The sequence below is a fragment of the Myotis lucifugus genome, unplaced genomic scaffold (assembly GCF_000147115.1).
Source record: "Myotis lucifugus unplaced genomic scaffold, Myoluc2.0 scaffold_0, whole genome shotgun sequence".
NCBI lineage: Eukaryota > Metazoa > Chordata > Mammalia > Chiroptera > Vespertilionidae > Myotis > Myotis lucifugus.
The window spans coordinates 15,898,923-15,912,558 of record NW_005871048.1 but is presented as its reverse complement, the minus strand read 5'-3'; the positions used below and the strand labels follow the sequence as shown (position 1 = coordinate 15,912,558).

At 34.2% G+C, this 13,636-nt stretch overlaps 1 protein-coding gene across 4 annotated transcripts in view; it reads right to left on the bottom strand.

The window, feature by feature from the left end:
• The window catches only part of PJA2 (praja ring finger ubiquitin ligase 2), a 63,722-nt gene that overhangs the window by 18,634 nt on the left and 31,452 nt on the right, over positions 1–13,636 (bottom strand). For all 4 annotated transcript variants that reach the window (XM_023749304.1, XM_023749265.1, XM_006081166.3 and 1 more), the window contains one exon: positions 5,410–5,592. In XM_023749304.1, coding sequence (XP_023605072.1) covers positions 5,410–5,592 — 183 coding nt within the window. The remainder of the gene's footprint in view (positions 1–5,409; positions 5,593–13,636) is intronic.

Below are 13,636 nucleotides of genomic sequence, written 5' to 3'. Positions count from 1 at the left end.
ATGTTACAGTTATTACATAGTTTCATTGAATTTGACCTACTTTGTACCTTAACAAGCAGTGTGTAAAAATTATTCATATCTTCCAAACCCTAACATCAAATTTCCTGATTTTTGCTAATCTAATGGGATAGTAAAAAATGATACCTCCTTGTGATCTTAGCATACAATCCCCTGGGTACTAAAGATCTAAGCATCTTTTGATACGTTAGTATCAAAAGCATATTTTATTCACCACTAATATTTCCTCTTCAGTGAGTTATCTGCTCAAGGATTTGGTCATTTTGCAATTAGATTGTCAGTGTTTGTTTCTTTACTAATTTCTAGGAGTTCTTTATAATCTTAATTCTGAACATTAAGATTTTATGTTCTAGAAATATATTCTCCCAATTTTTTCCTTTCCTTTCACTTCCTCTTCTTTTTATAGCTTTCTACCCTTTATTTTCCCATTATGTCATGATAAGACCTCCAGCAACAATGGCTATGGAAATAGTACTAGTAAGCACCCTTGTCTGTGTCTGTTCCTATTTTAAGCGGGGATTTTTTAAGTCTACCTTACTGAAAATTATTTTTTTTTTACTAGAGACTTTTTATCAAATCAAGGAAATTCTCTTCTAGTCCCAGTTTCTAAATTTTTATTATGATGAGGTATTAAACATTATTAAGTGATTTATTTTCTCCATCTAAAGAATCTACATATGAATTTTCTCCTGTATTTTGCTAGTGGTGAATGACATTTATACTTATGTGAAACTACCATTGCATTTCTGAAATAAATTCAGATTTATAATTGAGTTTTACCTTTTAAAACAATACATTTCCAAAGTCAAATTTCCAATAATTCTGTTTAAGATTTTAACGTGTATTTTAATGAAGAAAAATATATAATTCTCTTCACATACTCTTAGGTATTAGGGTCTACTGACCTTATTAAAATGATTTGAAGAAATAATTTTTTTCTAGTCTTTTGAAGAGTAGAATGACATGATCCTTAGAAGTTTAGTTTAAGAGAATTGAGCTCTAAAACCATTTGGGTCAGTTGTTTTTCTCCATGGGAAGATTTTAAATCATTGATTACCAAATTGAATAGTTATAGTATTATCAGGCTTTGTATTTCTTCCTGTGTTTTGATGAATTATATTTTTCTAGAAATTTGTCAATTTCTTGTAAGTTTTCAAATTTACTGGTACAAAGTTTACCAGTACTCTTTTAATATTCAATCTTTATTATTTTATAGCAGTATCCACTTATTTATTTCAGTCTTATTTATTTATGCCTTGTCCTTAATTTCTTATTTACTATCCAAATGGATTATCTTTCTTAATCTTTCAAAGTTTCAACTTCTGATTTCTTTAATCTCTGCTTTTGTCTTTCCTAATTTTAATCTACTTTTGTTTATTCTAACATTCCTTTTCTATTTTAAGCTAAATGCACAGCTCAATTTTCAGTTATTATTCTTTTTTTAATGTAAGTATTTTTAAAATTTCCCTTTAAGTACCAATTTCATTGCATCCAAAAAAATTTGATTGGTGGCATTTTCATTTACTTGTGAACATTTAAAATTTCTATTATTTCTTCTTTATCCTCCTGATTATTTAAAAGAATGGATAATTGAATTTATTTCTAAGTTAACAGCATTTTGGTCAGAAATTTTTGAGGGCAGGAAAATGACGCTGAAATGTGTTAATCTGTGCTTTGTAATCTAGTACAAGTTCGGTTTTTATATGTTTGTGTATTCCAAAGAATGCAGTGCTCATTAAACCATGCTTAAATGAGTTGTTAAAATATGCTAAAGATACATGAATTTTTTTAGATCCATGAATTATCAGTAAATGAGAAACGTATTTAAACATTTCCCAATAGTAAGTTTGTCAATATTCTCTAGTTTGGTCAAATTTTGATTTATTGTAAGTCTATTTCATTAGAAGTATTCAAATTAAAATTGCTACATTTTACTGGTAAATTGGACTTATTACATAATGACTCTCATGCTCCCCAATAATGCTTTTGTGTCTTTAAGTCTACTTTGCTAATGTTAATATAACTACCATTTTCTTTTAGTTAGTATTTGCCTGAAATATCATTTTCTACCCTTTTATTTTCTTTCTTTCTATTTACTTATGCTTTTTGTAAACAGCATTTAACTTAAAGAAAACAAACCGATCTGAAGCTTTTATAAGCAGGGATTAGGCAATTTATATTTATTGCAGGACTTGTTTCTATATTCTATGTTTTTCATCTCTATTTTCTGCTGTTTTTATGCTTTTTTCTCCCTTTCTTTCCTTTTATTCAAATTGACTTTAAGTGTTCTTTTGCACACCTTGATTCCTTTCTTTCCTCCTCTACAGGTTTCCAGTACATATACCTTATAGTGGTTAACTTTGAAATTTTACCATACAAATTTAAACTACGTCAAAAGTTAACTTTCAATCCTCTCCCAAACAATACATTTCACCTCTGATCTTCTCCTTAACAACTTAAGTATGATTGTTGTCCAGTGTTTTAGTTCTGTACTTCTCACCTCCCACTTTTATTTTTTTAAACAAATTAGTGGGTTTTATTTTTTTTATTTTTTTTAAATATGTTTTATTGATTTTTTACAGAGAGGAAGGGAGAGGGATAGAGAGTTAGAAACATAGATGAGAGAGAAACATGGATCAGCTGCCTCCTGCACACTCCCTCCTGGGGATGTGCCCACAGCCAAGGTACATGGTCCCTGACCGGAATCGAACCTGGGACCCTTCAGTCCGCAGGCTGACGCTCTATCCACTGAGCCAAACCGGTTAGGGCTTAGTGGGTTTTATTATTATAGGATATCAATGCAAGTAGCTGATGATTTACAAATGTGTTTTTGTTTATACCCATATAATATTTATATTTAATTACAATCTGGGACATTTTCCTTAAACTTGAAAGTTAAATATCCAGTTGCCTACATGCCATTTACACTGTACGTCTGTCCAAATGTCACTTAAAACTTCTAAAGAGTTCCTACTTCCCAGTTCTCTCCCCAGACTTCTCCATCTCAGTCAGTGACATTAGCATCTACCCAATGCTCAAACCAAAACACCCAGCCATAACGGACTGATTCCTCCTTCATCTTACACCTAATTCATCCTTTTATTTATATCTCAAAAATATTCTCAAACCTCTTTTCTTTACTTAATCCTCACTTATTATCCCCTAGTCCAAAACCAAATTTACCGCTTCCCCCGTTTACCTTTAATCCCTTTCCAATTCAATCTCCATGAAACAGCTAGAGTGATCTTTTAAAAATGTGTGTCAGATCAATGACTTCTCCAGTTAAAATTTCACTGATCTCGGAATAAATTCCAGATGCTGTATGTCCTGCATAGTCTGGTTCCTGAGCACTTCATCTCATTCACTTCAGCTACACTATCTTCATACATACAAAGCCCTTTCCTTTTCAGTGCCTCTGCTCTGACCTTTGTTTCTGCCTAGAAAGCTCTTCCTCAACTGCTAATTCTTATCTTTCAGATCCCAGCTCAGAAGTCATTTTTATGAAAGTCCTCCCTGAATGTAGGCCCCTATCAGTTACTTTCTATCAAATTAGTGTTTTATTTCCTTCAGACTAAACATCACAGTTTGTATCATGTTTGTATCTTATTATTTGTCTCTCCCACCATAATGTGAGCTTCACAAGGGAATCTTCTTTTGTCTTGTTGACTGATATATATTCCTGGGAACCAGCACAATGCTTAGCACATATTAAATGCTCAATAAATATCTGCTGAATGAATAGATAATTACTACCACAAATTACATATGAAACAATAGTATTAGTAAATTAAGTAATTGTGATTAAAGATGACAGAACATATAATCTGGAAGAGCAAAAGACTCCACCTCAACCTACCAATGTGTCAAAAACAATTATATTTGTAAATTTCTTTCTTTACAGATTTTCTAATATGTTTTACTCCCAGATTTTCTTACAGAATTCATCTCATGCTGGAAATTTATACCCTTTGAGAAATACTAATTTTAATATTAGTCTAAGCTGAAAGATTTTTCCTAAGAAAACATATTCACCAAAATCGATCCCATGAGACTAAATATTAGAACCAACTAATTATCATAGAAAAAAATTAAAATGATCACAAAGCTACTCCATCACCAAGCTAGGTTTCACAAACAAATACTAACAACATTTAAAGGAATAAACAAGCTATTTAAATAAGAAGCTATTTAAACAACTTTAAAGGAATGAATAAGTTATTTAAAGGTATAAATAATCTACTTAAACACCAAGAATTCAAAAAGAAATAAAGGAAACATAATCTTTTAGCAAAGTATCAAATTGTTATCAAGACAAAAAAAAACTAGCAACAATTCGCACAATGGCTCTCAATATTAAAATCCTATGTAAAATATTAGCAAACAGAATCCAGCAGTTCACTATAATGAGAATAAACCATGATTATGTGATCATGTTGAGTTTATTTCATGAAACAAGGGCAATTAAATATTAAGAAATACAGTAGCCCTAACCGGTTTGGCTCAGTGGATAGAGTGCCGGCCTGAGGACTCAAGGGTCCCAGGTTCGATTCCGGCCAAGGGCATGTACCTTGGTTGCGGGCACATCCCCAGTAGGGAGTGTGCAGGAGGCAGCTGATCGATGTTTCTCTCTCATCGATGTTTCTCTCTATCCCTCTCCCTTCCTCTCTGTAAAAAAAATCAATAAAATATATTAAAAAAAAGAAATACAGTAAAAGAATTATTCTTTAAAAGTGAAAAATCTTATAATTTCCACTGATGCTAAAAAGACTTTAATAAAATTAGCAAGCATTCTTGCTAGAAATCTATAAAATAACGGAGGTACTTCCTTGGTGCAATTAAAAAAAAGTGTGTGTGTGTGTGTGAAATCAACCTAAAAGCCAGAATCACTCTTACTGTGGAAATAACTAGAGCAAGGGTTGGTAAACTGTGGCCCATAGGTTATTTCTAGCCTGTCACTCACTGGTTTATATAATTAAAATCTTGTTGCAAGACAGCTATACCCATTCATTTACTCATTGTCTATAGCTACTTTTACACTACAATGGTAGAATTGAAAATATTTGCTATTTGGCATTTCACAGTATATAGCCACTGTATAGCAATTATAGCTCTAATTCACTCATACCTAACTCCATCAAAGTGATCTTTTCAATGACCAAGTTTTCTTTAGTAAAGCAAAGTGGAAACACATACTGTATTTTAATAGAAGGTACTGAAATTGCCTGTATTTTCAATTTGACTGTTCTTTGTAACACACTAAAACCATAATGAAAAAAATCAGTAGGACCTACTGGTCCTACACAGGGCTTGTAAATGCATTTAATAGCATACCCAACATCTGAATGTGATATATAGCATTCTTAAAACAATAGATCTCAATGTTAAACATACCCTTCCTGAAGAGATAATTCTTGGTTTTCTTCAGGACTACTGCTATCACTGTGTAGTCCAGGTTCATTTTCATCTTTTCCTGGTAGAGTCTCCCAACTTTCATCACTTGAGGACTGATCTTTTTCTGTACCAGAAAATCGATGCGGCAAAGAAGCAGACCATTCTCCATCACTGCACTCTGAACTGGAAATTTAGAACAGAAAGAAAATAAATTGTCATTATATGGTATGAGCATTTATCATTTGGAGTGTTAACCAGGCATCATGGTATAGACTACTGATGTCACACATTCTTCATCAGCTGCTAATTTTTTTTTCAGCTGCTAATTTTTAAAATGAATAAATAAATATATTCAGCAGAATGTAACTTTTTATATCCTCACCTGAGGACATGCTGAGAAGGAGGGGAGGGGAGAGGGGAGAGAGGAGAGAGACCGAGAGCGAGAGCGAGAGAGCGAGAGAGAGAAACCGAAACCTAGGGTCTGTGCCCTGATGGAGAATTGAACGTGCAAGGGACGATGCTCCAACCGAGTCACTCCAGCTGGGCAGAATGTAACCTTCTCAAATGAAGATAGCATATGGCACGGCAAGTTACGAAATTATTAATTTATTAGTTTCTTCATGGAAGTATGTAATTCCATGGTGCCAAAATATAGATTCTTCATATTTTAGACATATTTTTAAGTAAAAATTTAAACTTAACTTGGTAATTATAAGTTAAATGCTATATAAAATAAATAATGATAGATTTATTATTCACCTGGCCTGATTAAAACAACTTTCTAATTAAAACAACTGTCTAAACATGATGAAATGTCTTCTATGAATAAATTTCTACTATTATCATGTTTTAGAAGCTTAACTATTTTTTCCTTCCTTTTTCACAGACTTTAAAATGAAGATACACTCAAAGTCATATAAAGTAGCACTGACAAATCTTTAGTGAAGTTCTTTGGTAGGACTATGAACCCAAAATATATTTCAATTCAAGAGAATATTAGGTAAGAAACCAAAACATATGATAAGGGGTTAATAATGAACCTCAGAAAATTATTTTATTGGTTATATTTAACCTTGGTTAATCTGGTTACATTTAACTACTCTTAAAAGCACCATACTACCAAAGGCAAAAATATTACTGATGTTAAAAAGAAATCAAAGGGCCAAAAATTAATCCTCTTTAAAAGTATGTTCCAGAAATTAATATGCATTTGTGATACAAGTGGTAGAAAGTAATACATGAACAATTTTCTATTAGTATTTCATTCTTCTATTAGTATTTCATTCTGAACATTATGACAAATTTCAAACTTAAGGTCTATCTATACCAGCCGTGGGCAAACTACTGCCCGCGGGCCAGATCCAGCCTGTTTGAAATGAATAAAACTAAAAAAAAAAAAAAGACCGTACCCTTTTATGTAATGATGTTTACTTTGAATTTATATTAGTTCACACAAACACTCCATCCATGCTTTTGTTCCGGCCCTCCGGTCCAGTTTAAGAACCCATTGTGGCCCTCGAGTCAAAAAGTTTGCCCACCCCTGATCTATACTAATAAAGAGCTAATATGCTAATGGTCGGGATGCCGTAACATGTAATGACCGGACCATTAGCATATTAGCTGGGCTAAAGTGGGGAGGTGCCCAGAGGAGGCGGGACCATCCCATGCCAGGGAGGGCGAGGGTGAGAGCCCATAGTGTCCCCCCTCACCAGTCCTTCGCCACCCACCGCTCGCACTCAGAGAGCCCCACGGCCCACCTGCCAGGGGAAGGAACACAGCACAGCAGGCAGGAGGCTTCCACGCTCTCCTCCGGCACCATGACAGGGCAGAGCCGCCGCGTTCCTCTGGAGACGGTGTAAAAGCAGGGAGGCACCCAGAGAAGGCGGGACCATCCCGAAGTGACTTGAGGGACTGAGGGCAGGGCTTGAAGTGGCCAGAGAAGGCCAGAGGATTTGGGGGCTGGGCCAGGCACACTGGAGCTCTGCGTGGACAGGTTCGGGTGTCAAGGCAGGGCTGCAGGTGGGTGGGCGGTGCTGTGCAATTTCACGCGCTGGGCTCCTAGTTATTAAGTTAAAAGTCCAAATTGGCTCAGATGGAGCTAGTCAGAGGAGCCTGTGTAACTCTGATTACTTTTTTTTTTACTATAAGAAAACAAAAACAAACAGAAAACAAAGAACCTACCACAGGCAATTTCCTTACCAAAGAAACAAAATACTATATTTATATATTTTACATCAGGTGAAAGTTCTATCTATGACAGCCTCTTTTTACCCCTGGTAGTGGAATGCCACATTGCTAAACACAAGCTTTGAAGTAAGAAGATTTAGGTTAGGATCCTGGCTCAGTACTTACTAATAATATAAGCCCAGGCATTTAACTTCCTTAAACTCACTTTTCCTCATCTGTAAAATGAGAAAATTAATATTTACTTTCCAGGGCTATAGTAATGTTTAAATGAATACTATAGATAAAATGGCTAGCACAATTTTTGGAAAAGGGTAAACATTTAATAAAGGTGGCAGTTACTTTCTTCATTATATAAACTGTTTGCTAGACCTTTCATTTGGATTTCCAACCAGCACACCACCATTTTTCTGTTTTCTATACCTAAGAAAGTCTATATCCTCTGGTTTGTCTTACTAAATGGTAATATCAGCCACGTGGTTATCCAATTAGCTTTCATTTTAGTCTCTTTACACCAGAGGTCAGTAAATTCTGCCCTGAACCATGAGTCAAATCTAGCCACCTGTCCATTATTTTTATGAGCTGGAAGCTAAGAATGGTTTTTGTGTTTTGTTTTTCATGTTAAAATGGTTACAAAAGTGCCTACACAATATCCTCGCTTTATCTTTTGGTCCACAAAGCCTCCAGGGGTCTGGAGGAGACATATGTCGATGGAACAGAAACTGTGGAGCAGGAAAGGGTGAGTGAGCAAGCTCAGTAGTAGCACTGTAGTAAAAGAAAATGAATACGGAAAAAAGTCACCTGACTGTGATAATCAGGTAACTGTTAACATTACAGAATAGACAAATAATACTGAGAAATAGATTTGGAGGTGTTTAAGAAGAGTGGGTAGCTATGAGTATAGAACATTTACTCTGAAAAGTCAGCAATGAGAGAGAAAAACAAACGGGCAAGTAGTTAATAGAGGGAGCAAGATCAAGTGAAGGTTTTCCCCAGACTTAGAAAAACTGGTGATTGGGAGTTGGAGGGGAGCAACCTAGGAATAAGGATAATAGATAAGTAAGGTGTCAGATATGACTGCAGGTACAGAATGAGACAAGTTACCTCTCTTCACTAAAAAAATTGAAAATAGAAATACTGAGATATTCTAATATAAGGAAGAGGAAAACAAGAAAGTTCATGGTTAACTATTTCAGTATCTATAGGAAAGCAGGAGACAAAGTTATCTTCTAAAGAGTGAAAAGAGTGCATAAAACTAAAAGCAAAAAGAAAGAATTTAACAATAAGTTTTCAAAGAGAATAAGCAACAGAACAAGTAGGATATGAAATAATTGTGGGTTAGAGGACCATTTGTTCTTGATTATAAAAACACATGAGTTAAAAATTTAAATTCTCAAAAGAAAAACTAAATTAAGTACCAGTTTAATTTTCATACACTCTAGTACTGTCTCCCATTAACATTTAGAGCTATATTAAAAAGCAGACCACTATAACATTACAATGTTACACTTTTTACACATTCAGTTGTGACCCAAAAACTTTTTACACATATGGAATGAAATTATGTGATTTCTAAACAAATAATTTATGTACAAATCATAGATAGAAATAAGATCTAGAAGTAAAACCAACCAAAAGGAACTTCTTCTTCACAAAATCCCTCAAGGAACTGGTTAGTTTGTCTTCCTCTATACAGTGGTCGGCAAACTCATTAGTCAACAGTACAACGATTGAAATTTCTTTTGAGAGCCAAATTTTTAAACTTAAACTATATAGGTAGGTACATTGTTATTAACTTAATTAGGGTACTCATAAGGCTTAGGAAGAGCCACACTCAAGGGGCCAAAGAGCCGCATGTGGCTCGCGAGCCGCAGTTTGCCGACCACGGGTCTAGGACATTTCACCACTGTTAACATTTAACTATATTGTAATAGAGCGATACATATAGAGTTGTTTAAATATACAAGCCTGCTTAATTTAGTAAATAAGGCCCAAAGTGGTATCTTTTTTGAATTGTACCTGCTTTCTACAACTTTCTGGTTCTTTCCCTTAATATCAGAATATTATAATCTGTAACCCCTTAGCATGCCTGTAGAACAGTGGTTCTCAACCTTCCTAATGCCGCGACCCTTTAATACAGTTCCTCATGTTGTGGTGACCCCCAACCATAAAATTATTTTCGTTGCTACTTCATAACTGTAATTTTGCTACTGTTATGAATTGTAATGTAAATATCTGATATGCAGGATGTATTTTCATTGTTACAAATTGAACATAATTAAAGCATAGTGATTAATCACAAAAACAATATGTAATTATATATGTGTTTTCTGATGGTCTTAGGCGACCCCTGTGAAAGGGTCATTCGACCCCCAAAGGGGTCGTGACCCACAGGTTGAGAACCGCTGCTGTAGAACAAAGCTGTTTATCCCTAATTTAATCCTAAACTTTTATGAACTTGGAAATAAGATGAAAAGGTGTGCTAAAATGTTAGATTGTGTGTTTTAAGACCTTTGTCTTGGCTGCTCATAGATACTTTATTTGTCTCAATACAGGAAGATCAGAGATCTTTCTTCATGGCTCTGACCTAACTTATATAGAAGAGGAAAGGAGTTTAATTCAGTCTCATGATAATTACCGGTACATCTTGTCTTCTTCATTAGGATGGTGAACACCAAGGAAACAGAAATAATGATCATTTGCATTTACAGAATACCCAGAACAAAGTCTGACACTTAGGAGGATTTCAATAAATCTTTTTTGAATATATCAAATTGAAATAAACTAAATAGCTAATACTCTTTTTATTCTCCCAATATCAACAACAAAAAAAGCTGTCACAATATTTTTGTCTGAGGTAAGTTTTTTACCTTTTAAGCAAGGTTAAATAGGGACAGAAAAAACTGTGAAAGAAACCTCAAGTGCTATAAGAAATGGTTAGGAGAACAGTTAGGCCCAAGGTTAAAATGTACTGACATGGCTAAAAGGTCCTTTTAAACTCAAGATCTCAACAGTTATTAAAGTTCTCAGGGTTTATTTCAAAAAAGCAGGATATTAACCTTAGCTCTTTGGTCTAATTCCAAGTCTGGTAATTATATGCTGCCTATTAAAATTCCCCTTACAGTTCTAATTTAATAAGGTGGTGCTCAGTTCCTGTCAAACAGCTCAGAGCAATGCTACCAGCTGCAGTGCTTTTCCCATAGATTGTAATGTTTCAGATGTGATTAAGTGATCATTCAAATTTTTCAGGGAAGAATAGGGTCATGCATTCATTAACCCTTTTCGGTCCAACGTGGAGGCTGACTCAACAGACCAGGTCGGCAGTTCCAACGTCGAGGCTGAGGTCGACACCGCAAACCGGTTCAACATTCAATCCCATCAATTAATTTGGACCAGACTGTTTGAATTCCAAAAATAAAATTGAACTGCAAAGGGTTAAAATGCCTTTCCACTGATAAAGAATATATACGTTTCTAAAGTGGCCAAAATTTCTGTATCTATACATATATCACAGTAAATTTTAGTTATACTCTTGATAAGGGAGTTCAATTTGTAACTGTTATAATACAAACGTAAAATATTTGTCAAGTACATCATCTATAAGTTTTACAAAACATTGAACACTCAAAAAAAATCATGCAGATTCAAACCAGAAGCTATTTGTACTTTCTTTCTCAAACACTTATGGTAGAGTGACTGTGTTCCCCATTTCTCCAAACTGCTAATATCAGAACTGAGCAGGACTACTGTAAAACATCAGGTAGATGAACAGTTGGCAAAATGAAACTAAACAGGAGTTACAACTATTAAATTTCAATCTTTATCTCGCATCATATTAAAGGCATCTGGCAACTGTGATCCTTTGCAGGGAGCAAGGGCAGAGGAACTGAAAACACTAAGATAGAAATAGAATTCCTCGTTAAAATTGTAGTGACTACTGAAATGAAGTCCTAAAACATATCTTAAGATTTATAAATGAGCCCTAACCGGTTTGGCTTGGTGGATAGAGCATTGGCCTGCAGACTGAAGGGTCCCAGGTTCGATTCCAGTCAAGGGGATGTACCTTGGTTGTGGGCACATCCCCAATAGGGGGTGTGCAGGAGGCAACTGATCGATGTTTCTCTCTCATTGATGTTTCTAACTCTCTATCCCTCTTCCTTCCTCTCTATAAAAAATCAATAAAATATGTTTAAAAAAAGACTTATAGATGAAAATATAAGTGGAATCCTAAATAGAACCATTACACTTATTCTGTGGTGAATCTTTAAAAAAAATCCTGTTTCTGGCATTTCAATATGTTTTTTAAAAGTGCTCCAAAATTACTTTAACCATTTAAGCACACCCAACTACAGGTTCTATAAGTCAATGTATTACTTAAAAGTTAATAAAAAAAAGTTTCTATTAAACTATAAGTACTTTTCTCATCTGTATAGTCTGTTTGTAAAATAATCTATTATTGTTCAGATTAATGACATTTCACTTAAGGAAAAAAATTACAAATATGTATGCTAATACAATACCCTATAACTATTAAAAAACCCAGAGTTATTCTAAGCAAAGAAAACACTTCCAGTCACAAAAAGAATCAATTTAAAAGCCAAGAGTCAAGAAAACTACATTTTTTCTTTAGGTTGGCAAATAGCATAAAAATTTTAACTTCATTAGATGACATTATGCCTGACTATTAAAAGCAAACAAAAGAGGTTTTTATTTTTGATTAGTGTGTCCACAGTGGAGAGGGCACAGCCAAATTAAATGACTTTCTTCAAAAAAAAGCAAAAAATGTAATGGGAAAAATGCAACACGCTTATACTTTCAAAAAGATAAATTATCTAAGACTAAGTTGTTTTATTGTTTAATAGTAACTTCAAGGTAAATAGAGTTAACAATCCAATCCAAAAGTCTTAGGAATAATTATGTTTTGTGATTTAGATCCCCCTCCCACCCACCTAACATTACCTAACAATTCTCAGTGGGTCTAAACCAGCACCCAGTAATCAAGCATTCATAATACTGCAACAAAATTTATAAATACTTGAAAAAAAGGCCTCATTTTAGTTCAGACCCAGATCTGCTGTCAAGTAACTTAACATCAGGTCAGGTTTTGCTGCCAACATCCATTTTTAGAACTTTGTGGATTTTGGATAAAAGATTGTGGATTTAAACTGGAAAAATGGAAACGTCAGACAAAAGTTTTTAACTATCTTTACCCTTAACTTAAAAAACAGTGGGTTACAAAAATATAGTCTATTAAGCCTTAAAGTTTACAAACTTCCATGATAGTACAGGTATTCTATTTCAACTGTTCCTACAAGTTAGTTAATTCATATGTCCAAAGAAAATAACATATTTTATTAATTTTATTATGATATAAAATGCATAAAATATATTCATTTTCTAAAGTATGTCTTCCTTTGTTGCACCTGCTAGTTAAAAAATAATTATTTCCACAAGCTAATAAAATCTTGAAATTGCTTTGTAATTGATCATAGTTAGGGTTTCAACTAGCTTAAAAGGAAATTTGGACTATGGGATAATAGACTCAGCAATTGGACAAAGAAATTCTCCATTTCTCTTTCTGTTGTCTTACATTTTGGAAAAATAGAAAAAAGTAGGTAACAGGGATCAGAATGCTTATTATAAGAAAAGTTATGGCCCTAGCCGGTTTGGTGCAGCAGATAGAGTGTCAGCCTACAGACTGAAGGGTCCCAGGTTTGATTCAGGTCAAGGACACATACCTCAGTTGCAGCCTCGATCTCTGGTCCCAGTCTGGGCAGCAACCAATTGATGTGTCTCTCTCACACCCATGTTTCTCTACCCCTCCCTCTCCTTTCCACTCTCTCTAAAAATCAATGGAAAAATATCCTCGGGTGAGGATTAAAAAAAACACAACATACCTAGACTGGTTTTCCACAGAATTTTTAAAACTATGATAAATGTTCACCTTGCAATTCATTAATTGAGATACAAAGAATTAAAATAATTAGTATCTATTCTTTTGTAATAACAATCACCTGGTTATAATTTCTGTGAACTCCTGAAA